The 25,467-nt window shown below is 42.1% G+C and overlaps 1 protein-coding gene across 4 annotated transcripts in view; it reads left to right on the top strand.

Annotated features, from left to right (window-relative positions):
* Positions 1-25,467, top strand: part of MYO9A (myosin IXA) — a 2,281,069-nt gene that overhangs the window by 655,229 nt on the left and 1,600,373 nt on the right. For all 4 annotated transcript variants that reach the window (XM_044077496.1, XM_044077494.1, XM_044077495.1 and 1 more), the window contains exon 3: positions 5,268-5,330. In XM_044077496.1, the coding sequence (XP_043933431.1) occupies positions 5,268-5,330 (63 nt within the window). The remainder of the gene's footprint in view (positions 1-5,267; positions 5,331-25,467) is intronic.

Below are 25,467 nucleotides of genomic sequence, written 5' to 3'. Positions count from 1 at the left end.
ATGGTAGGTACAAAACTGTACTTTCTGATGTACTGCACATGCCTACGCAGTACATCAGATCTGTGGCCAAAAGCAACGGAGAAAGCAAGATCTCTGTTGCTCTTTACTGTTTCGCTATGTTAAATGGGTTTAACATAGCGAGACAGCTTTAAAATAAGCAACGGAGATGTCCGTTGCTTATTTTAATCGTTCTCGCTATGTTAAACCCATTTAACATAGCAAAACAGTAAAAAGCAACAGAGATCTTGCTTTCTCCGTTGCTTTTTTTTTTTTAAAACCTGTTTCGCTATGTTAAATGGGTTTAACATAGCGAGACAGGTTTTAAAAAAAAGCAACGGAGAAAGCAAGATCTCCGTTGCTTTTTACTCTGTCTCGCTATGTTAAAGGAGTTTAACATAGCGAGACAGCTTTAAAAAAAGCAACGGAGATCTCCGTTGCTTTTTTTAAACCTGTGTCGCTGTGTTAAACTCTTTTAACATAGCGAGACAGTGTTTTAAAAGAGACTTATACTAATGGAAAAAGTCCGGGCGACCGGACGTTTTTCCATTAGTATAAGTCGATTTACAACGTGCACACTGGCCAATCAGCGTGCACGTTTTGGAATATTAATGGGGGGTCATGGTATAATAGCCTTTCTGCTATATATATATTCTTATATAGAGTAGCTTGTGGGTTTCTTGCTTGACTTCTTATCCCATTGTTGTCTGTTTTTCTGGTATTTAATTTTTTCCCTTGCTTGAGTACTTAAGTTATTTCTTAGTACAGTTCCACCTATCTTTCCATTAGTTTCTGGTCCAACCTTTTGATCCATGTCCCATGGATCTGAACCTTCCTGGAGCACTTTAGCCAGAGCCAACATTACTTTTGACCGACTTTGGTGGTGTCCTTTACTCTCTTGACTCTGATTTTATTGGATTGGGATGAGTCTTGGAGCTGAAGCTTTGGGGCCAGGACTCCTAAGCTTTCAGATCCATCTTGGCTCTCGATAGCTTAGCTCCAGTGTCATCCTTGACCTGAGGTGGGGCAGGTCAGAGCAGAAGATATTCTTCCTATTCTTTTTTCAGATCAGAGGGGTGTCTCTTTAGCACTGATTACAGCCTCAGCTTTCTAGGCATTTGAAAGGATTCTTGCCAGACCAGGAGAAGATATATCAATGTTATGCTTGGTTCCGTTCCAACCCTTATTAGAGTCTTCTACCGACTCTGTGCAGCATTCGGATCAACTGGGACAGTCAGTTTAACTTATCCTTGGGGTAATCACCATTTGAGTTCCCAGTCTGATTCTGACTCTTCCCCTGAAGCCCTCTTGAGACAGTGTCATAGGAAACAGATGTGCTTGGAGACATCTGGACTTTTCCCTGTAGTCAGTCACAGGAGACACCTCCCCATGATCATCTTTCAAAGACATCATCTTTGGCAATATCTTAGAACTGATGAAACAACAAGGGTGTTTGTCCACAGATGTCCCCACTCCTGAGCAGTCTGTGTTCCTGGAGGATATTGGGGATGTCTCATCTACCTCTTGGGTGTTGCTGCCTACTTGACAACCTTGTAGATCTAGTGGTGCAACAGGTATGGAAGGATCCTGATGATGTGAGCCAATCCTGAAGAAACCAGCTAAGATCTTGGTTGCCCATAAAGACAGGAGGCAGTGGAGCAAGGGTCCACTAGTGGATGCCGTAATTGTAGTGGCTGCCAGAAAGAAGGAACTCTTGGAAGAGAGACATCTGTCCATCCTCCTAGCAGGGTGTCAGGGGCTTTGACCATGTTTGGGAAACAGATGTATACATCTGTGACTTTTGCTCTTAAAATGCTAAACTATCTTGCCATATCACATGTTTCCAGAGAGAGCTTACCAAGTCCCCCTTGGGTAACTTGCCAGGCAGATGTCCAAAAAACAGCATTCTATGTCCAATATATTCATACGTCTGCTTTCTAATGCAGCTGATGATACAGCTAGAGCAACGAGCAGTAGGCACTGGCATAACTATCTGACATCACACCTGGATGTGACTGTGACTTTATGGAGGGCTTTTAGATGTCCTTTATTAATGCTCCTCTTGATGGTTCAACTGTTTTCAGACCTAAGGTTAAGGAAACCCTTGCCAAGAGTGAGCAAGATGGTAAGACCCTGTCTGCCTTTGGAATCTGCTTTTCAGTCCCTTACAGGGCCTTCTCTAGGAACTAGAGAGAGGAAAAGAAGACGTGTTTCAGAAAGTCCTAGGGTTTTCACCTGGATGCTACTGTGAACAGACCCTCCTGAAGCAGGGGAAGGGACATGTTTAATGGACAGTGCCCTAGGGGTAAACCTGGACTGCACAGTTAGGGATTTTGCTGTCCTTGCACTGAGAAATCTGTCAGAGCTCCTGAAGGGTTGTTCAACTGCCACACTCTGGTGACAGTGCAGGCATTTGTCCCTGCACTGTCAAGCCTGGAAGACCATCACACAGGATACATGATTGCTAAGGTAATCACCAGAGGTTATGATATTCCCATTCTTTAACCTCCACAGAAACAGAAAGGTATTCCTGACATCCCCCCAGTCACATGGAATCTGCTGAAACAATAGTAAAAAAAGTTGATAGAAAAAAGGCCATCAAGCAGGCGCTCCCCAGACCAGTTGGGGAGTGATTGCTATCAGGACAGACAACATGGCAGTAGTCTGGTATATCAGCAAGCAAGGCGGAACTCCCTTGCATCTACTTTGCTGGGAAACCATGAGAGAGTGCCAGTAGGTGATAACATCTCATCAGTTTCTAATAGCATTGCACATCCCAGGGACTTCCTGGGGAACAAGGGGACAAGTTGAACAGGTCCATTCTTCCGCCTAATGAGTGGTCTCTCAATCAAATGGTAGCAACCCAAATCTTCAGCCACTGGGGCCATCCTGGTTGTAATCTTTTTGCTTTGTACCTAAATAATAAGTGCAGCAGGTACTTCACTTGATCCCTCGGAGGGTAAATCCCTGAGGGATTCTGTAGTCCACAGTTGGCCACTGGATCTCCCATATGCCTTTCTGTCCATATCTTTTGTAATGAAATTAATTCAGAAAGCCAGAAGATACAAGGTCAGAGTAATCCTCATTGCTCTCTTTTGCCCCGGTAAGTTTGGTTTTCCTTCCTTTGGCCTAATCTAATGCATCCAACCTAGACAGTAGTTCACCATCCAAACCTCCAGAGTTACCTATCTGGGCAACCTCTCCCAAACCTAAAGCCATTAAAACTAACTGCATGGTTTCTCTAATTCCAATGGTGAACAGGCTGACTGCTTCAGTAGTTCACATTCTGTCAGCTTCACAAAAGCAAAATACTAGAAAAGTTTATTGTAGCAAATGGAAAAACGTTTCTATTTGTCTACCTTCCAGGGGAATAAAGCCTTTCTCAGCAACACTTTCTTCATCCTGGACTTTTTATCAGACCTTTTTCAAAAGAACTCTAGTTTTTCAACAGTCAAGGTTCAGTTGCAGTCGTTTCCATCTTCCACAGTGGACATAATCAAATTCCCATAGCATCACTAAAGATTTCTAAGCCCTTTCTGAAGGGAACCTTCTTATTGAGTCCATCTATTAGTGATCAGATTCCTCCATGAGACATTACTGTCATGCTAAAGACTTTACCTAAAGCACCCTTTGAACCAGAAACCACAGTGGACTTAAAATTTCTGTCTTGGAAAAACATTTTTCTGGCAGCCATTACTTCCACTAGGAGGATGTCTGAATTCCAGGCTGCTTCCTTTAAACTTTGATATATGATTTTTCATAAAGACACAGTGTCCTTGAGAACAAATCCCACTTTTTTTTTCCAAAAGTGGCATCCAAAATTAACTTTAATCAGACAATTCTTTTTTCCTAAATTCTCTAATAAAATAGAGTATAATGTACATTAACTAGATGTCCATAGACAACTCAGATTTTATCTGCACAAGACTAAGGACATTAGGAAATCTGTTCAGCTGTTTGTTGCTTTCTCAAAAGCTAAACCGTGTAAGTCTGTATCAGAAGTTACACTTTCGGACTGTATAACCTTTGTCTGTGGCAAGCTAGGAGTACCTTTACATAAAAAAAAATAAAGGCTCTTTCTGCAAGGGCTGCTTCATGCACATTCAGATTGATGGCATTTGTGCTACAGCTTCTTGGTTGACTATTCACACGTTTATTTCTCACTACAAGCTGGATGTACAGTCCAGAACACGTGTGTCCTTTGGCTAAAACATTCTCAGGAATATCCTTCCTCGATGCCATTCAGGTGTTTGGGTAGCTTTGGAGTCTGTTCCAAAGGTTGAATCAGACAAAAACAAGCAACAACGGATAAGAAATTTATGTACGAATCTTAATGCTAGATCTGGGTTGTCTTTTTTTCATCCGGTTCAACATCCCTTTCTCCTTCCCCTTTCCAATATTGTCCTATAGTGCTCCTTGTGATCAGATGAACCTCACCTGGGACCTTATATGTGATCAGTCTTTGATTGCTGTTTCCATTTTTATGGCCACTTCTTAGTCCTCCTTATAATCTGCCTGTTTATACTGATTATTGAGTGTGTTTTTGATTATGAGCATGCAAAGCCGAATTGAGGTATTTTAGGGGAAGTGAAGGGAACGATGGGTAGGGGAGAAGTCAGAGCCCTTGATCCACGACTTCTAAAAGGTGCCGAGGTCTAAGCTGATAAACCAAAGCTTGAACCAGATGAAAACAAAGACAGCATAGATGTGGTGTACGGTAAGTACATGACTTTCATTTCTTTGTTTCCCTGAGCAGCAGCCTTTTATATCTTTATGCTGCTGCTTTCATTAACCCCCAGGTGCATTAGACATCTTTCGCAAGCCACTAATATATGCCTCAACTCCCTTCTGATGATAAAGCATAAAGCCTTAGTAGAATTTCAGCCTATCTTGACAATGTCCTGTATAATCTGTTATCTTTTTAGGCAAAGGATTTTGTATTTGACTTCCCTGTTGCCAAGGATTTATAAATATACAGTAGAAAAACATTTAACAGTGTGTCTTCTATATGTAAACCTTGTTCGCGTTATATTTTGCATTATAAGTGGCAGTTTCCTAATGAACGGATCTCCCAGTGTTTCACTTCTGACCATCACTCAGCTCTTAAGATGCTTGAACCTTTTGCCCTGTTCATGTTTGCACAGATGCCTTCTCTTTAACAGTTGTTATGTTTTGCTTATAAATGAATTTGCAATTACAGGAATGTTCTGTTTATTTTTTTTACTCTTATATGCCTGCAACTTACCATTGTGTTTGTTCTTTTCTTGCAGGGCTTATGTTGAAAAGTACCTTCTAGAAAAGTCAAGATTAGTGTATCAGGAACACAATGAACGGTAAGAACAAATGTCATGGTAACAATCTTGTCATTTTTGTATCCCTCTTCAGCTGTCATTCACATGCCCCCTGAGGGCTAGTGCTAGAACTGATTCGTTCCCAGTTATTAGACAGTAAAAGAGCCTGCAACCAGAAGACTTAAGAGAAGTAATTTTCTCATAAGTAGTAGATTTTTAACTGCCAGATGTTTGCAAGTAACAGTTTGTTGTAAATTATGACTGGCCCGTTGGTGCACAACAGACTTTGTGTCAGTATTCCTAACACTGTACCTCCTTCACTTAAGTCTCAGTGTGTTGAGTCAATAACTTGTTTCATCATTCTAGCAGTGTAGTTATTTTTGCATACATAAAAGTCTGCTGCATATCTTAATTTGCTCTGTGAATGAGAAACTTGCACCTGTTTTAAGTATAGAACAGCTGCATGCTAGACTTCCAATAAGCTAGTTTACTTGATGATATGGATTATTTTAAACGTGTAAAGTAATGAGTTATTTTACACTTCAGAAGTTGATAAGGCGTTCTTGTCAGCAACTCTGTAGCACCTGCAAAACGATATGAATAATTATGCAAGAAATACAGTAGTGAAGAAAAAAAGTCGTTAAATACTTTACCAGTAAGACTTGCAGGTAATGAGCATGGTGTTAAAGATGGTGTTACAATTTGCTTGTGCCGTTACACAAAACAATAATGTGCAGTTGTAGTATAACTGGATGCCAGAAAAAAGTCTACTTATGAATTGAGCATTATAGTACTTGAAAATCATAAAGCAGTTAATTACAAGATTATTTGCTGATTCATTTGTAGGTGTGTCTATGAAGAAATGTGTCTACGGTCATTAAGAATCTGAACAGGAGAAGAGGGTATTTGTTGTATGTTGTAGTAAGAGAGCTGTAAGTGTTTGAGAGACTGACTACATACAGAACAGTAGTTTTTTCTTGCATTGACCCAGAACTTCAAATCATCTTCCAGATGTCATTACGTGAATTTTTTCATCAAGCCTTTTAAGATTTACGATGCTTTACTGTGTAAGTAGGAAGATTTTTTAAAATGTGCAGTCTTCTGTGTATTATCTAAAGACACTGTTAAGGAAAGGAATTATGGCAGCTGTTACTTTGCTGTGGTATTTTTTTTAATGTGATGTTAGGATTTCAAGTCTTCATCCTCAAGGTATTCCCCCCACTGGTCAATCCAGACCACAAACTAGTAACTCTCCTTCAAAATTTCCAACCCATCAGAATACAAATTTTACAGACTTCAAGAAATTTAAATGTACAAATCTCTTGCAATTCTATGATGAATTGTCCAAATTTGAGTATAACGTAATCCACAATGTTGATATTGCAAAGAGTTATGCAGATAAGCTGTACTCATACTTGGATACGTGTTAATTTGGCAGTCCCAGGTAGATACAAGGAAATGGGAAAGTTTAAAGGCAAGTCAGTGTTGGCAGTCCACAAAGATTAGTAAACTGTATCATAAAAGGAAAAACCTACTTAACCTGTATAGAAGAACAAATGACCCCCAAATTAAGGAGAAAATCAAACAGCTAGATAAGAAACTAAATAAAAAAGACATCAGAAAACTGAAGGCATCCCATGATAACTGCAGATTGTTCTTTAGTTATGTCAGGAAAATAAGAAATACCATTCAGCATTGCTCAGAGTTTATTCATTACAGTACTACGTACATCTAGTGGTTATTGTCAACATAGTGGCAAATAAATTCAGTGCCAACTTCCCCCCAGAGATATCTAGTCCAAGTGCACTTACCTTTGGTGAAATCAAGCCACTAACCATCACAAAAGAGCATGTACTGAAGGTGCTCCCTAAATGAAGAATACCTCACCCATGGGACCTTGACAACATACTTCGTTGCCTAATTAATAGCACTAAACAAGCCCTGGTGGACCCTTTTCTCAACTTCTTTAACCTGAGCCTAGCAGCTGGCTTTATCCCACAGGTGTGGCACACAGCTGTTGTAGCATCACTCCACAAGGGTGATCCCACTTCTGACCCTGGGAATTACAGACCTGTCTGATTAATGGGTCTAGTCTGCACAGCCAAAGAACAGATTTTGAGACACCCTCGTTTTAATTTCATCTTTCAGCCTAGGTTTTATGCTGACTGTTGTACCCAACATGTCATTTATTTAGCTACCTGTCAGTCCTGCTGCAGTTTCTATGTTGGCAAGACCAACAAAAAAACTGAAAGAATCTGACATTTACATGATATTAGAACAGGCAATGAAAATAATGCCTTGGCAAAGCAGATCAAGGATAACAGACGTCATAGTTTTACTTTTAGGGTACTTTTAATGCATACAAATGAATAACAGAGGGGGTGATTTAATTAATGTTACAGAGATTGCTGAATTAAAATGGATCTTATGGATGCAGGCTGATAGATACCAGGTCTTAATGGGTGTGTTCCCCTTAAACCAGCCTTAAGAGGACATAAATTGATATATAATTGTGACTGGTTAGATTTGATTGAAATAATACAGCCATTGTTTGACGGTTTGTTATTAAGCATTCACTGAGTGACTATTTTGTATGATCTGAAGAAGCATTGGCTACACAACGCAAAAGAGTTTATCTGTTTTTATGTTTTTATATTTTTATTAAAGAACAGTCCTATCAGCTGTGGTGGTCTTGCCAATTTTCATGGCTTGGATTTTTATATTTTTGGCTTTGGTTTCTATCAGTTGTCGGAACTACATTTTGACATTAGATCTCCATTTATCAAATGAGGATCTCTGGTTAACAAAGTGCATGGATGATCGTAAGCTGTTATCACATCCCCTCTGGCATACAGGCTCTTCAACAGGAGCTTGTGCTTGTTAATTGCTGGTGTACAAAAATTGGCTCAAACTCAATATCAAGACGTGCAACATTGCAGCATTTGGGAAGCACCCCCTTGGCTTCAGCTTTTAGTACAGATAGCACACCACTTAAAATGAAAAGGTAGAGAGAGTCCAAAGTACTTGGGTGGATAGCTACCTTATGTTTGACCATCATGTTGCAGTGGTAGTTAGGAAATCCTTTTACCTTGCACAGCTCATAGCAAAAGGTATTTCTTCCACATCAGAATAAGTCCTCACCTCCTAGTCGGCATTGATCAAGACCCATCAAGTACATCACCTCTTGGGATATAACTTATTAAGGATATCAAGCCATTGGAAAGATCACAGATGTTTGTAACTAAAAGGTCATGGGCTTAAAAGAGCTGAATTACCAAGAAAGACCGAAGGCTTTATCCCCTATACCTGGTGTCCTATAGAGTCCTTAGTATAGGGCTACAAGTCATTCAGTAGTCCAAGAACTCTTATAACTCCCTAAATCAAACAGTCCAGCAAAAACTAGGGCCAGAAATCTAAATCAACTCCAACAAATAAGACAAGGTGGAGGGATAGAGTTGACATGCACCTACCCATTCTCTGGAACAAGCTTTCTCTCCATGTTAAACAGTGTGACACTCTTTCCGCTTTTAAACTGGATGGATATTGATAACGTCACCCCTAGTATGACTGACCTTGCTGTCCTTGAAAGGAGAGGCAAGGCTTAAGGTTGGGTACTTGCAAGACGAAAATGGCCCAGCAGCTGAGGTGTAACTCCTGTAATCCTATAACTGAGAGAAGAAGGGAGTGGAAGAGTTAACTAGGACTTTAAGGGCAGGCAAAGCTAGGGAGGATTATTTTGGTGAGTTAACAGTATTAGATAAGTAAGACTAGTGAGGATTATTCTGATGAGTTAACTGTATCAGATAAATATAAGTAGTGAGGATTATTCTGGTGAATTATAATCAGATAACTAAAACTAGTGAGGATTATTCTGGTGAATTATAACAGTATGAGTGAAGTCTGAAGTTGCATTTACTTATCTGACACTGATGTACTGTTAGAAAAGTTTATATCCCTATTTTTCTGAGATTTCGCAAGGCGGAGCATAATGCAGTTTTAACATGTCATAGCAGGATACACTGTTCATGGAGGGTCTTTCAAATTCTCTGGCATCTCTGTCTATTTTCAGACCAAAAACCATTTTGGTTTACATCTATTCTGTGCTGAACTATGAGCAAAAACAGACCTAATAAAATTAGTTTGGCTTGTTCGTTGGGAAATGGCTGTGTGGACCCTTCAAAGAATTCAGCACAGCAGAAATTTCTCAGGGAAACTCAAGTTTATATTTTAAGCAGATTTTGCAGTATACTGCAGCAAGTGACACAATGGCCATCCTGTGTTCCACTGTCTAATTGCCATTGGATGATATAAATGGTTTTGTTAAATAAGAATACTTCTGAGGAGGCATCAGTGCAATTGGCAGAGAGACAAGATAATATATTGGAGCTTGATAATTCTTGGTACATTTTCTGTTAAAACTTTTTGGCAACAAACTCTAGCAAAACTGGTATATAAAGCAGTATCAGTTTCACAAGGGATTCAGAGTTGCAGTCCATGTCTTCACATTTAGAAAACAGCATAGTTTCTGATCATATTGTCAGCTCTAATGTTGTCAGGCTACTAGTATCCTGTGCTGAATAATTAGCAAAAACAGACCTAATAAAATTAATTGGCTTGTTCATTGGTAATGGCTAGTCCCTGATGTTACTGTTTAAATCCTTCATCTGGCTGCCTACTGAAATCTGCAGACATTCATTGTATTGATCACTGCTGCAGTAGCCTTAGCTTATACGAGTTGTATCCTGCCAAGGATATACCGTCTGGCCAACTTCCGAAGCTTCAAGGCACCTTCCACATGCTCAAACTGTCAAGCAGCATGAGCTGAGCTGACTGAAGGACAAGTCTGGGCGCAAAGAGCTTTACTGCTACTGCGGAGTACACTCCTCTGAGGCTTTCGGGGATTGACAGTCTTTATAGGTTCATGGTTAAGTACTCAGCAGGCTACCCTTGCATGGCCTGTGCTTTCCTTTGCTGGGCAGGTAAGTTCCCTTTGTGGAAAAACTTCCATTTTCTTAAATGGAGACATGTTTTATTACTTTCATGTTCAGGAAATTTCCTTTAAAGCTAGGAGTGCTGGGTTTTAACGGACTGTATCAAGATTGTAACGTACTTTTAAATGGAGCATTTTTTTTTCTGTCAGTCTGAAAGTAGCGTTAACTAACTGATAACATATTTTATGTGGAGAAAATTGTGTTTATTTTTCCTTGGTGGGGCTGACATAGTGTTTGAAGTAACTTTTGTGGACTGATAGTTTTACTGGCATTTGCTGCTTGTCCTCCGTAGGAAAGAAACACCATTTTCAGGTTGACCATGCAACAAACTACCAATCCGAAGGTCGGTCCTTCTTCCAGCCATAAAAAGAAAAAGTTAACCGAACAGCCTTTGCCACCACAGCAGGCTAGCAATTTGCCTCGGCTGCAGGTGTGTGACTCTGCTGTAGCCATTTGTTGTACCTCAGGCCACTCATCTTTTACCCTGCATCCCTCTGGTGTAGCACCTACAGCCACTATGAACTGGGGCTTAGTCACATCCTCTGTGGCTGCTGGAGTCCCCTCACTGGGCAAGGGAGAGCCACTTTTGTCTCTCCTGGGAGAGGGAGCATGGAAGTTTTCCCTGCTGTACCCATCCATGGGGAAGCAGCTGCCGCCATTAGTAAAGAAGCAGAAAACCAAGTATGTATCATATTTCTTTAGACAGGAGTAGTTTACTGAGTCTGGCTCAGGGTTTAATTCAGGCTATTGTTTCTTCTTGCAAAATAGTTTCTAGTAAAGAAAGAGGGATTCTTCTTTTCCAGAAGAGATTCACAATAGATTCTGAATCTGAACAGGAAGCTGCGGGGACAGTTTCAAGGATTTTTCTGTCAGATTTCTGACTCAGACTCAGAGGCGAGCTCAGTTTCTGATCCTGTGGGGTTTCTTTTTCTGTGAGAATAGTGCTAGACTGTGTCAGTGGTTTTATTGGGAGAACACTGAGGTTTCTCAGGCCATCAGAAAATACTATGAGTTGTTACAGAACCTTTTCCCAGAATCTGCACCCATTCCTCCTGTTCTGCCAGCATATATATATATATATATATATATATATATATATATATATGCATGTGTGTTGTGTGTGTGTGTGTGTGTGTGTGTGTGTGTGTGTGTGTGTGTGTGTGTGTGTGTGTGTGTGTGTGTGTGTGTGTTACTGCCTTCAGTAACAATAGTAAAAACAGTAAAAAGGCAGAAAGTACATATAAAATTCCTCAATCATTTTAATTTTTTTGTACACATACTCAGATCTGACCCAACAGCTATCGCCTTAGTTGATTCCACTGCTGCTAAGCGTAGTTAATTCCAATCCTACTCTTCCTGATTAGGATGGGGAAAAAGTATATACTTCTCAACCTTGGTTTTCAGAATTTTGAATTGTGAGGTTCACATGTTAAAGTTTGTTCTAACAAATTGTAAGGAATATTTTATCTGCAGTTAATTCTTGTGAGGAAAAATGTGCTTTAAGTAACTTTGTTTCTTCTGCTACAGTGGTTGCTACTCATTATGAGTGTGTGTAAGACTCTGCTGATACTTCTTCCTGGGCTATGGCCACTGGTACTGTTTTAGTGAAGTTTGTATGGCTGCATTCTCAGAACCTCCTATATTATACTCAAATCATATTTTAAATTCTCTCTTGGACAAAGATTTAGTATTTGGCCACACTGCTGCAGAAGTGATCAAAAAAGTACAAAGAAAGGGGCAAGCAGATCCAGAGAATCTCTAAGATTTTATCATCTTTCCGAAATTCCTTTTCAAAATTGTCCAAGGGACTTTTTCTCCTCTTCCATTTTTGGCAAAATAAACAGTCTCAACAGAATTCAGGTAAACAGATATTTTAGAAGGAATGGCAAGAGAGTTCCAAAATGAAGTCTCTACCTCCCAAAACCAAGGACAGTCCAATATGTCTGAATGACTATTCAAGAGACCTTGTAACCCACTCTTCCCCTGGTCCCTTTTTCTTCCAGAAAGTCTTATTATCCATTTTTCTCTTTGTCAGATTGCTTCAGATATATGGTTCTGATATCATTCATCGAGGTTAAAGATGGCAGTGGGAGGAGATTTCTCCCTTCCAGGGGTTGTTATTCTTCCTCCAGGTTAGATTTTTTTGTCCCTAGTGCCAAAGAAAGAAAATTCTTGGAGACCAGTTATGGATCTTTCTTTCCTAAACCTGTTTGTGATAGTGCCTTAAATGATGTCACTTCACAACTTGTTACCTCCTCTTCCAAGTTTCCTGGTAACACTAAATTTATATGATGCTGTTCATCCAGATTTCAGACATTTTTTGTATGTCTGAATCACGTTACCAGATGTTCATCGTGTTTCACTGTTGCAGTCATCACTGTAGGGTTCTTCCTGCCGGCAGGCAGCCCTCGGTCGGCCAGAATCCCAAAGTCTGGGTCCGGCGTCGGCTGTTCAGTCATGCTCCCTGACATCAGAGCGCCAGGAGTACAAAGCTGCCAGCCGACGCCATGTTCTCCAGTCTTTCTTGCCGTGCGGTGGAAGCAGTTCGCAAGTGCCGGTCGGCTGACTCCTGATATTTTTCATGCTTCAGTCAGAAGACTTACTTCTTCTTCACAAAGCTAAGTACCCCGTTGGGGAAACTTTTTTCTTTCTCCAGTCCGATGTCAGAAAAAGTTAATAATTGCATTTCTTGTGGGAAGCAAATACCTCATAAGGATTTCCACTCTTACTGTATTCCTTATTTAGGCCCTGGCCATGACGTAGCTAGTTGTCGGTTTTGTGCTAGATTTAACCAACGTACTATTAAGCGGAGGTACGATTTTGCTTTTCACTACTTTGGCAGGCGATTTAATTATAAAATGTCGTCGGACACGCTTCCGACTTCCAGAGTTCACAAACAACGCAAGGATAAGGACAGGCCTCCGAGGTCCAAATCAGACGATGTTTTACAAGCAGAGCCAGCTACAGGTTCGGCCATCGTCAGTGAGGCGCTTTCGCAGCCCCTGTCGTCGGCCATTTCAGAACCGATTCCCGAAACGGACTCCCACGAGGAGCCAACTAGGCCTTTGAGTACTCCAGCTGCAGGACCTTCGGACAATGCTCCCTCGGATGGGTCCGGAGCCGCTGTGCAGGTACCGGCTTCCGAGGGGGGTTTTAGGCCTACTCAGCTTCTGATAAAGGCAAAGCCAAAGACAAAGGCAAAGACTCCTTCTAAATCTAAGACACCAGCCCAGGCCTCTTCTGATCCGGGACCCAAATCTCAGAAACAGCTACTTAAAATGGCGGAGGACTTACTAACCATGATTAGGGGTTCACATCCCCCTCCAGACAAAAGGCCAAGACAAGAATTGGATCATGAATCCTCTGATCAGGCATCTATTTCTTCAGTGTCTTCCTCTGAACAGGAATATACTTTCCCTCCTTATGAGGATTCTGATGCTGAGGAATCCATTCCATCAGCTTCTCCCCCTGAGGATTTTTCTTTTGGGGAAACTTTACATGACATGAGGGAACATTTTCACTGGGAAGGACAGGAGTACTTTGAATCTAAGAGAAGGCTTAGGGATTTCCTTCTTCTTCCCCAACATAGACCCCTGGCTATTCCTCCTATTTTGGATATTGTGGATGATGCCTTTTCTGAGGCTAATTTAACTCCTGACTCCTTTCCTCCAGCCCCTGCTAAGCCTGACAGATACTACAGGGTCCCTGACTCCCACCAGTTCCTTTACAAAAATCCTACTGCTGATCCAGAAACCATTTCTCAGGGTCCTAAGGGTGTTAAGGCCGCCTCTGCTAAAAACCCTATTCCGACAGATAAGGATTCTAGAGCTTTGGCGAGATGGGGCAAAAAAGTGTACACTTCTGCTACTTTATCTATTAGGGCTTTAAATTGTCAATTTCATATGCTAAAATGTCAGCAATTCTTGCTGTCTGTTATGAAACAAAAGCTAGGTTCCATTTCTGCGTGTGCAGATAATAAGGAATTACACGATTTGATGCATGCTACTGAGCAAGTGGGGAAGCATGGTTTACACTGTGGTTTTGATGCCTTGGAGGCTTCATGCAGGGCGGCTGCCACTGGCACAGTCATTAGAAGGCATGCTTGGTTAAAGGAACAAAACTTACCTGATCAAGTGAAAGCTAAGTTACTGGATGCTCCTGTTCAGCATAATGTTTTGTTTGGGTCTAAGGCTGAAGAGGTGATAAAGAAAATGGAGGATAAGGCAAAATCCATGCAAACGGTTAAGGATTTCTTACAGGTTCAGCCCTCAAGATTTAGCAGACATTGACCAACTAAAAATTGGTCCTTTCCCAGCTCGGACGGGCCCCAGAGAAGTAGATATAGGCGTTCCAGAGGGAGGACCCAAGCACAGACCTCTTACAGACCTAGACAGTGGAGTGCTTCCACCCCCAGGGATGGAGAGGACAGACCTCAATCTTATAGAAAACAGACTCAATGACTCCCCTGCATGGTTCCAGGAACTTCTCTCCTGGAAGCCCCTCTAGGAGGAAAACTCTCTCTTTTTCAACAAAATTGGACTTACATAACCCAAGACAAGTGGGTTCTGGATGTAGTTTCAAGAGGTTACAAATTCCACTTTCATACCTTGCCAAGACCAAACAGATGGCCAGACCTACCAAAACACCAATGGGCAGAGGCATTAAACCAGGTGGGATCCCTCATGGCTATGAGGGCAATAGAACTGGTTCCACAATCAGAGACTGGGCAAGGCTTTTACTCAAGGCTCTTTCTAGTTCCCAGAAAACAAAATTCATGGAGACCCATCCTGGATCTGTCAGTCTTAAATACTTTCCTGGAGATACCAAAGTTCAGGATGCTTACTCTGCAGCAGCTCCTGCCAATGTTGAGCAAAAATGCATGGATGGTGACATTGGATTTAAAGGAGGCTTACCTACACATCCCTATCAGACAGGAGTGCAGAAAATACCTTAGGTTCAAGGCCGGCTCAAAACATTACCAATTCTCTGCGCTGCCCTTTGGCTTGTCTACTGCACCCAGGGTCTTCAAGTGCCTGGCACCAGTAGTAGCTTATTGCAGACTCAAGGAAATTCAAATTTACCCTTATCTGGACGACTGCCTTATTCAAGCAGATAACAAGGATGTCTTACTCCAGCACCAGGAATTTGTTCAAAATCTACTCAAGTACCTGGGATTCACTGTGAACATAAAAAAGTCAAATTTGACACCCACACAACAGATAACTTTTCTGGGTGCTCTTCTAAACACAACAACCCAGATGGCATTCCTGACATCCGAAAAACAACTACAGCTGGCTTCAACTTTCAAAACCTTGGCGTTAATGTCTCAGCTAACTGCAAGGAAATTCCTGCAGGCTTTGGGTTACATGGCCTCCTGTATCCTTCTCATACCAAATGCAAGAATACATATGAGAAAAATACAATGGTACCTAAAAAGTGTATGGTCCCAGCATTGCCACAGTCTAGACACACAGATTGCTGTCTTGCCTTGCCTACAAAAGGAATTCCATTGGTGGACCATGGCATGTCTTCACAACAAAGGGAAAGCCTTCAGTCTGCCTCCAGCCAGCCAAGTGTTAACCACGGACGCCTCGGATTACACATGGGGAGCCCACTTGCAGGGGAAAGGCCTGCAAGGTTTTTGGACAGAGGATCAGAAGCACCTACATATCAATTTAAAAGAGATGTTAGCTGTACAGAATGCCCTTTTGGCTTTCATGGATCTTCTACGATCAGGACAACTACTGATACGGACAGACAACACCACAGTTATGTAGTACATAAACATGCAAGGGGGTTCACACTCCTACCCACTTTGCAGACTAGCCATGACTCTATGGAACACAGCTCTAGCTTGCAAAGTGGATCTACAAGCTCAGTTCCTGCCAGCGAAACAAAATATTCTGGCAGACAGCCTGAGCAGGAACCTGTCAGACCCACACGAGTGGATGCTAGACACCCAAATATTCAAGATGATTACAGAAGCCTGGGGCTGCCCGGACATAGATCTATTTGCATCCCCCTCAACCACCAGTTACAGATTTTTTGCACAAGGACATTTCACAAACTAGCATGGAAAGTGGATGCACTTTCATTCAGTTGGAGAAACCTCTCGGGGTATGCCTTTCCTCCACTACCTCTTCTTCCACGGGTGTTATTAAAGATCAAGCAGGACAAACCCAAGATGATTTTACTGTCCCCAAATTGGCCTCGTCATTTTTGGTACTCAGCACTGATGAATCTATCCCAGGAGCCTCTTTGGATTTTACCTCGGATTCCAGATCTTTTGTCCCAACACCAGGGTCAGGTACTGCACTCTCATATCAAAACTCTCAGCCTGGAAGCCTGGCGAATTCACGGTCTATGATTAATCCTACCCTTCCCAAACAGGTCATGGATGTCATCTTAGAAGCCAGATGGCCTAGCACTAGAAAATCTTATGCAGGTAAATGGAAGAGATTTTGCACCTGGATGCATGCTCAGGATTCGGATCCTCTCATTCCTAATATCCCACTGATTTTACTTTACCTGACAGACGTGCGACATAAGGGTTTATCCTTCTCCTCCATAAAAATACATGCCTCAGCTATCTATGCACATTACAATACAGATCCTCCAATCTTTTCGCATCCACTTCTGAAACAATACCTCAGAGGAGCAAAGAATTTAAGGCCCCCTAGGACACCCCCCATACCTGCCTGGGACCTCAACTATGTTCTGGAAAAACTCACTCTGCCTCCTTTTGAGCCTGCTGCCACATCTGATATTAAGTATTTATCATGGAAGACAGCTATCCTACTGGCTTTGACTTCAGCCAGGAGAGTCTCGGAGTTACAAGCACTTATGGCTGTGGAACCTTATATTATTTTTCACCAAGATAGGGTGTCTTTAAGGACTAATCCTACTTTCATGCCTAAAGTGGTTTCCAAAGTGGCTTTAAATCAAACTATTCACCTGCCAACTTTTTTCACTAATCCACAAAATAGGGGGGGAAAGGATCTTGCATTCCTTGGATGTACACAGGCAACTTCATTTTTACCTGGACAGAACCAAGGATATCAGGAAAACACAGCAACTGTTTGTTTCTTATGCAACAAATTCCCAAGGCAAAGCTATGTCAAAACAGACCATTTCTAAATGGATTGCTCATGGAATCAGATTTTGTTACTCTCATCATGGAAAGCAAATCTCAGGAAAAATTAGGACTCACTCTACCAGAGCTGCTGCTACTTCAGCTGCCTTTCTCAGGGGAGTACCTACCAAAGATATTTTGGAAGCTGCAACTTGGAGTTCAGTGCATACTTTCTCTAAGCACTATAATCTCCCTCTTTACTCTAAGTCTAGGGCAGGCTTTGCTTCTGCAGTCTTGCAGGGCCTTCTAGCCGCCCCTCCTACTCTATAACCACCACCCTTTATCTCAGCTATAGGATTCAACCCTACAGTGATGACTGCAACAGTGAAACACAATGAACATAGTACAGTTCTGTACACTTACCATAAATGTAGATGCTCGAGTGTCTTCACTGTTGCAGTCTGGGTTACCCACCCTCCTGTCCCCTCTTATATTTTCATTAGTGTGGTTTCCTACTTCACCCTTCTTCTGAGGTGTATTTGCTACAGGGTATGGGGTTTGTTGTATGTTACATTTTTGTTTTACTATTAGCCTTCACTTTTGGGCACCTGACATCTGGGGCAAGAAAAACTGGAGAACATGGCAGCTTTCTACTCCTGGCGCACTGACGTCAGGGAGCATGACTGAACAGCCGACGTCGGACCCAGACTTTGGGATTCTGGCCGACCGAGGGCTGCCTACCGGCCGGAAGAACCCTACAGTGATGACTGCAACAGTGAAGACACTCGAACATCTACATTTATGGTAAGTGTACGCAACTGTACTTCCTCTACCTTAACCTTTGGACTATCCACTGTACTAAGAGTGTTCACAGTGTGTCTAGCACTAGTTGTAACTCATTGCAGGCTACAGGATGTCCACATTTTTCCATATTTAGCCTTTTTCAAATTGTCAGGATCTCTCTCGAGTGAGAGTTCTACACAACCTGGGATTCCAAGAGAACCATCAAAAGTCTTTCTTGACTCCCTCACATAGGATTGTTTTACTGGAATATCAGTTGGGTACCCTATTTCAAAGAGCTTTTCTTCCACAGGAAAAAAAAAGTAGATCCTTATTTAGATCTCTTTCTAGGGTTTTCCACTCAGATTTCAGTAACTGCAGGGGAATACCTCAGGATTTTGGATTTCATGGCATCTGTGATTCTCATAATACTCCAGGCAATACTCCACATAAGAAAGATACAATAGTATTTGAAATCTGTTTGGTCCCAGTGTCAGTACCCTTTATCGTTTCAAATCCCAGTGCTGAGATTTGTCAGAAGAAAAATCTTTTGTTGGAGGTAATAGATATCCTTAAATTCAAGTATCCCCTTTTCCCTACCTCCTCCAAAGTAGTCAGTCACTGTAGACACTTTGGACTTTGCTTGGTGTAGCAGTTTCAGAAAGGATACAAGTGCAGGGGTGTGGGACACCCAAGAACACACACAAGCGCATAAATATCTAAGCGATGCTTGCCCTGATCAAGGCATCCAACTCTCTGAACCATCTTTGTCCCCTGGGACCTCATCTAAGTGGTTTCAGACAATACCACAGTCATGTGGTACATCATCAAGTAAGGGGTAACCGAGTTGTACCCCCTTTGCAAACTTGTCATGTTAACTTGGGATATAGCACAGTCTCACTGTACAAGCAACCTGCATTCAATCAGAGCAAAATTGTGTGGCAGACAGGCTGAGCAGGATCAGGGCAGAACCTCACGAATGAGAAATAGATTTAGGAGATCTTCCAAGATTTGATCCAACTTTGGAGAATTCCTCAAGTAGACCTTTTTTCCTTCTCTTTGAACAATCAATTGGCAAGATGAGATTCTCTTCCAGGACTCTATGCAAAAAGCCATGGAAGGCATATGTTTTTTCTTTTTTTGGACAGGAATGTCGTGTATGCTTTGTCACCCTTTCCACTAATATGCAGAGTACTTCTGAAGATTTAGAAGGAATCCCCCAGGATCATTGCAGAGACTCCCTTCTGGCCTAGGCAGCTGCTCTTCTCCCTTATAGGTTCATAGGTAGGTACTAGGTTATCAGCCCTGGGGCCTATACAAGCCCAGCCAAAAAGGTACCCTGGCTTTTGCCACCCAAGAAAATTATTTTCCTGTGCCACTGTCGAGCAGAGCCACAGAGGTGATCCCCGGGGTGAATTTCCTATTTCCCATCCAATCATCAAGATTTTTCTTGAAGAGTGCTAATGAGGAGCTTTGTTTGATATACATAGGTAGTTTATTCCAGAGTATGGGAAGTCTCTGGGACAGGATTCTATCCCCCCGGCATGTTCTGTTTATTGTGGTGACAAGGTTTAGGTCCCTAGAGCATGTAGCCTGGAGGGATTGGGATTTCTTTAAGTGGAGCATGTCCAACAGCTCTGGGTTTGACCTAGCTTTTTAGGTTAGGCAGAGATCACCTCTGAGTAGGCGATATGCGACGGAGTAAAGCTGGAGTTTTTTGAGACGGCCTGCATAGGGCATCTGTTTGAGGCCAGTAATCCTCTTTGTGAGGTATTTCTGCGGCCTTTCCAGTTGTTGTAGATGTCTTGTGAGGTACATACCAAAAGGGGCGTTGTACTCTATAATGGGTCTAATGAGTGATGAGTAGAGGGGAAGAGTGACCTTTTTTTTCTGGATGAGAAACCTTTTGTGATGAGGTGTGCCACGTAGAAGGATTTACTGACTACTGTGGCGATGTGATTATCAAAGGAGAGACTACTGTCCACCTGTGTCCCAAGGTCTCTTATCACACTTTCGGTGTTAAGTATACTACCGCCTATGTTGTAGTTCATGGGTACAGAGTTTTTACCAAAGGGGATGACAGTGCACTATTTGGCATTGAGCTTGAGGCCATGGCTTAGACACCAGGCATCTGTCTCAGTGAGGCCGTTTTGTAGGATGTCCACATCGTTAGGAGTTTCGATTATGGCTCCTAGTTTGCAGTCATCTGCGAACTTCATTAGTCAAAGATCTTCTGTGTTAGCCTGTACTTCAGAGAAGTAGATACCAAACAGGAGAGGGCCCAGGACTGAAACCAGTGGTACTCCATTTGTCACTGGTCTGAAGTCGGATTTGGAGTCTGCTACTTTCACAGTGTGGGTTCTGTCAATGAGCCAGTTGGCAACCCATCTTGTGACATAGGTATTTATACCTTGTTTAGTGAGTTTATCTATAATTCCAGAGTGGGGGATGGTGTTGAAAGCCTTGGCAAGATCTAGATAGGCTGTGTGAATCACCTTACCCTTGTCTACGGCTTTGGTGACTGCTTCAAAAAAGTTTATCAGGTTTAGGAGACATGATCTGCCTTTTACAAACCCGAACTGGGTGGAGTCCAGAGTTTGGAGATTACCAATGTCTTTGTTTATAAGTTCCATGGCCTTGCAGACCAGGCTCGTCAGGCTAATGGGGCGGTAGTTCCTGGGGTCCGTGGTGGCTCCCCCCTTATGGAGTGGGATAACCGTTGCCGTGCGCCATTCAGCAGGCACAAAGCCTGAGATGAGGCTATGATTGAACATGGTACTTAGGTGGGGTGCCAGTTCGTTCTGTAGTTCGTGTAGAACGCAGCCTGGGATGTTGTCTGGTCCCATGGATGCTGTGTTCTTGGCTTTGGAGAGTGTGGTTTTTACCTGTGCAGCCGTGATTACAGGAACTTTGCATTCTTCCGGTATAGAGATGGGCTCTTTAGGGGATGAGAGGGGGGTAAAGTTAGCACTGAGCCTATCTGCCAGGATGTTGGCAATATCAGTTGGGTCTGTATATTTAGTGCCATTGTGCTGTAACTCAGAGCAGATCTGAGTGTTGCCATTGAGATTCTTGATATAGCTATAGAATGCTTTGTGGTTGTCTTTAGAATCATTGGCGATTTTGTTTTTGTAATTAGCTTTAAAGGAGTTTATCAGGGATCGCAGCTTCTTACTGAGGCTGACCAGGGAGCTGCTCCACTCATGAGATTTTTCTCTCTTTTGCAACAGTTTCTTCCTTCTGTTGTACAGATTGTTTATGGCAGGGGACCACCAGATTGGCTTCCTTTTTTTGGAGGATAGCGTCTTGGTTCTGTTTGGGATAGCACGATTCATGCACTCATGTAAGTGCTTATAAAATGCAATTGTGTAGGATTCAGTAATCGTAACTGTATTGTCCATCTGCATGGGTGTCATGAAGTTCACCACTTCTGTCTTAAGAAGCATGAAGTTGGCTTTGGAGAAATTTTTTACCATGATTTCCTTAATGGGGGTTCGGGGCAGGATGTGGATATCTAGGGTAATTAGCTTATGGTCGGATCAGACCAATGAGGCATTGACTTCAGGTGTGGAACACTGGTCATTCATGTTGGTAATGACTAGATCTAGGATATTGTTGTCCCTGGTGGGGGTGTGGATAAGTTGATCCAGAGCATTGGAGTTTATGAATTCCAGAAAGCGTTGAGCGAAGGAGTTGGTATATGAGTAGTTTTCCCAGTTAATGGTGGGGTAGTTGAAATCGCCCATTATTAGGGTGTTTGGTTGAACCCTAATATTTTCCAGTACATCAAGAAAAGAGGAGTGGGAATCCTGGGGCATGGTGTGTGATCTGTAGCAAGCTACAATTTGGATTGCAGTTTTGCCCATGCACTTGGATAACCTCGGCTGTATTATGCTGAGCAACTAGCCTGGAGGTGTGGATATCCTTAATGAATATGGACACACCTCTGCCTTTGGTGTTCCGGTCCAGGTTACATGGCCGAAAAGTGTGGTATGAGTTATAGCCTGGTAGTGCAGGGGTGTTCTCCGGAGCCTTGAACCAGGTCTCAGTCACTGCACAGATATCGATGTTCTCCATTTTAAGGAGTGCCTCGAGTGAGTGCATTTTGAGATTTAGACTTCTAACATTGAGTAGTATCACCCTCAGTTTTTGTTTGCCTGTTCCTGTTACGGTGGTGAATTTGTCATTTGAACCTTGCCTAAAAAAGGCACTATAGGGGCGGCAAGAACCTTAGCCAGTATCCAGAATCCCAGGGGTGACAGGTGTAGGCCATCTCTGGCAAAGCATCGTGGTCTGTCGACCATGTCGTCCCAGGCAGACAGATACCGGATCCCTTTAGAATGGCACCAGAAGCTTAGCCAATTGTTGAAGTCAATCATGTTGTCCTTGTACTGCGGCATCATTCTGAGTGATGGCAGAATGCTACTCAGGGCTAGGGTCATACCTGCCTGGGCTACAAGATCGGAGAGCTCTTCCATGTTTCTTTTCATGTAGTTCAGGGAGGTACATCTCAGGTCATTCACACCAACATAGACAATGACAGAGTCATATTTGTACTTGTTGTGGAGTGACCTGAGTGCTTGCGTTATGTGGCAGATCCTGGCACCCGACAGGCAGCTGACAGTAACCTTCTCCTTGTTTAGCCTGGTGAGTAGGACATCAGTGTGCCTGACTATAGAGTCACCTATGACTAGTGTGTTGGGTACGTCTTATTGGCTGTGGTTGAGTGGCACACTGAGTCTGGGAGCTATGTGTCATTTGGGTTGTGTTGGGGGGGTGGAGGTTGCTTGCATTTCTGCTTTGGAGGTCTCTGTTGCTTGAGCAGATTATTATTGAGAGCCTCCGCGAATGTTTTTGTGTTTCTATGTGTGGATTTTGGTGGTGTAGATTTAGTGAGACTATGTGATGAGTGTGGTGTGGTGCAAGTGTTTACCTTCTCCTCTTGACTGTCAAGTTCAGTCTTGATTGGAGAGAGCTTTACCTCCAGTTTGGCAAGATAAGTGCATCTCTTATAGGTTGTAGTGTTGGGTGGTAGGAGGAGAGGGTTGTCTGTGTACATGAGGCAATTTCTACATTGCCCAAGATGCCCAGTTTCATCAGATAGACGGGAGAGAACACCGGGAGCTGACCCTTGGACATGCTTGAATAAAAAAATATTTTCCTCTAGATAAGTGAGGAAAGTGAGTACAAGAGCTGTTTTTCTCTAAGCAAGTAAGGAAACTAAGTACCAAAACTGTTTTCCTCTAGGTAATGAGGAAGGTTGAGTGCTGTAGTAATTAGTAGGTTATTTAGTGCTTACAAGTTCTGAACAAGTGCTGATCACGAATAAGCAAATTCAAGTGCTAAAACTAAGAATCTGTATCTGGGCTAAACTAGTTACAGGAAAGGGGGGAAACAAGTGCAAATGCGGGCTTTTAAATCAGAAAGTTGAGAGAGATGGAAAAACTGCCCAAATGGCCAATAACTACAATTTCTAGGCCAGAACCACTCCTTATGTGGTAGATAGGTTACCTAGTGCTTACCACTCCCACTGATAAGCTAGAAGGCTTCCCTCCAACACAGAAAGTTTGGGGGGGGGGCTCAGATGCTTACATACAGTCCTGGATACAGCAAATCTGAGTATGAACTACACTAGTTACAGGAAAGGTATATATTTTTAAACATATATATATATATATATATATATATATATATATATATATATATACAGAAAAGTAGCTAAACCAGCAGTAAAAACAATTCAAATGCAGTGCAAGCTAGCACACTTGAGTATGTAGCAATGTTAGACCAAACAGTTTAAAAAATGCAATTAAATTAAAAATGACTAAAAACAAGTGCAGAAGGAGTCTGTTAGGTAGAATGAGGTAAAGAGATGGGACTGGAAGGAGTGTCCCAGATCAAATCTACAGTGGGGGCAGGCAACTGCAAAAGCCTCCAAATTTAAACAACAACACAACCAACACCTTCAGCAGAGATCTGAAAAACTATACAGTGAAGCAAAAAAAAAACAGTGCACAACTCTGAAGTCAGCCAGCAGTGATATAAAATTAGTCAATTACCAGTACACAACTCTGAAGTGCCAGAAAAAATATACTCAGCTCTGTATATCTCCAGATAGTTTGAAGAGCACTCAGTCAGGACACAGGAAGGCTCCAGCAATTTTATATATATATATATATATATATATATATATATATATATATATATATATATAAATAACAATAGAAAACAAACAAACTGATTTAAACAAGTTACCCAGAAAAAAGCTCAAAACTGAACCCTGTTCCAGCAGTCTTCAATCAGACAAGTTCTAACTGCACACCCCATGCTTACTAGGGTGCAGAGGAACCTTCTCCAAAAAAAAGATGGCCTGGATCAGTGCCTCATGTTATACAAACAAAACTAGATTCAGCAGGCCTGAATCTGGTCTATGCTACAGCAACAGAGCGCACCAATTTCAGAAAGAAACTGTTCAAATAAGCAGTCACAATAAGCCTGCGACCAGAAATTCCTAGCTCAGAAGGGCAGAATCCAGCCTCTCCTCCCACAAGAGTGCAGACCACAAACCTTCTTATTGTAGAATAACTGGCCTGAAGCCCAAGTGCTTAAGCCAGAACTAATACACTTTTAGAATAGCAGACACTGGGCCTTCAATCAGCAATTCCCAGCTTAGAAGGATGTAAGCTACCTGTCCTGCACAACAGTGCAGACCACAAACCTTCTTAATGTAAAACAGCCTGTATGAAGCCCAAGTGCTTAAACCAAAAGACTTAGAATAACAGTTACAATTTAATCAGGCTACGACCAAGCAGTAATAAATGCAGCAGAATAAATAAAACTGAGTACTTTTAAGAAAAGCAAAATAGAGTAGGAGGCAACACAACTACAGCAAAAGCAAATGAATAAAGTGCAAAAAAAAATTTTTATTTTTTTTTTGTGAGTGCAACAAGAGAAGAAGGAAGAACCTAAGTGGGCTGGCCTTCTCAAATCTTCTCTCTGTATTAAGTAGAGTGAACACTAGATTCAAAATATGATCTCACTGTACTCAGTTAAGTGAGCAAATGAGATGGACCCAGGAGGAGTGTTCTAATACAGACTTACAGGAGGGGCGGGCAATTCCAGAGCCACCAACACTAATACCAACACAAGAACAGAGAGAGTGGGTGGGGAACTAACTGCAGAGAGACACAGGTACTCTACTTGGGCCTTGGCTTCCTACCAGTGGAAAGGGTTGGATTCTAGAAACTGCTTCTTTGTCATCTGTACATACTTTTACAAAGCACTATAAGCTTGATTCCTTCTCTCAGCCCAGATCAAGCTTTGCTAGGACCATTCT

This window comes from Protopterus annectens, chromosome 7.part0, assembly GCF_019279795.1.
Source record: "Protopterus annectens isolate FY-2018-M chromosome 7.part0, PAN1.0, whole genome shotgun sequence".
Taxonomy (NCBI): Eukaryota; Metazoa; Chordata; order Ceratodontiformes; family Protopteridae; genus Protopterus; species Protopterus annectens.
This window is presented reverse-complemented; position numbering and strand designations above follow the sequence as displayed.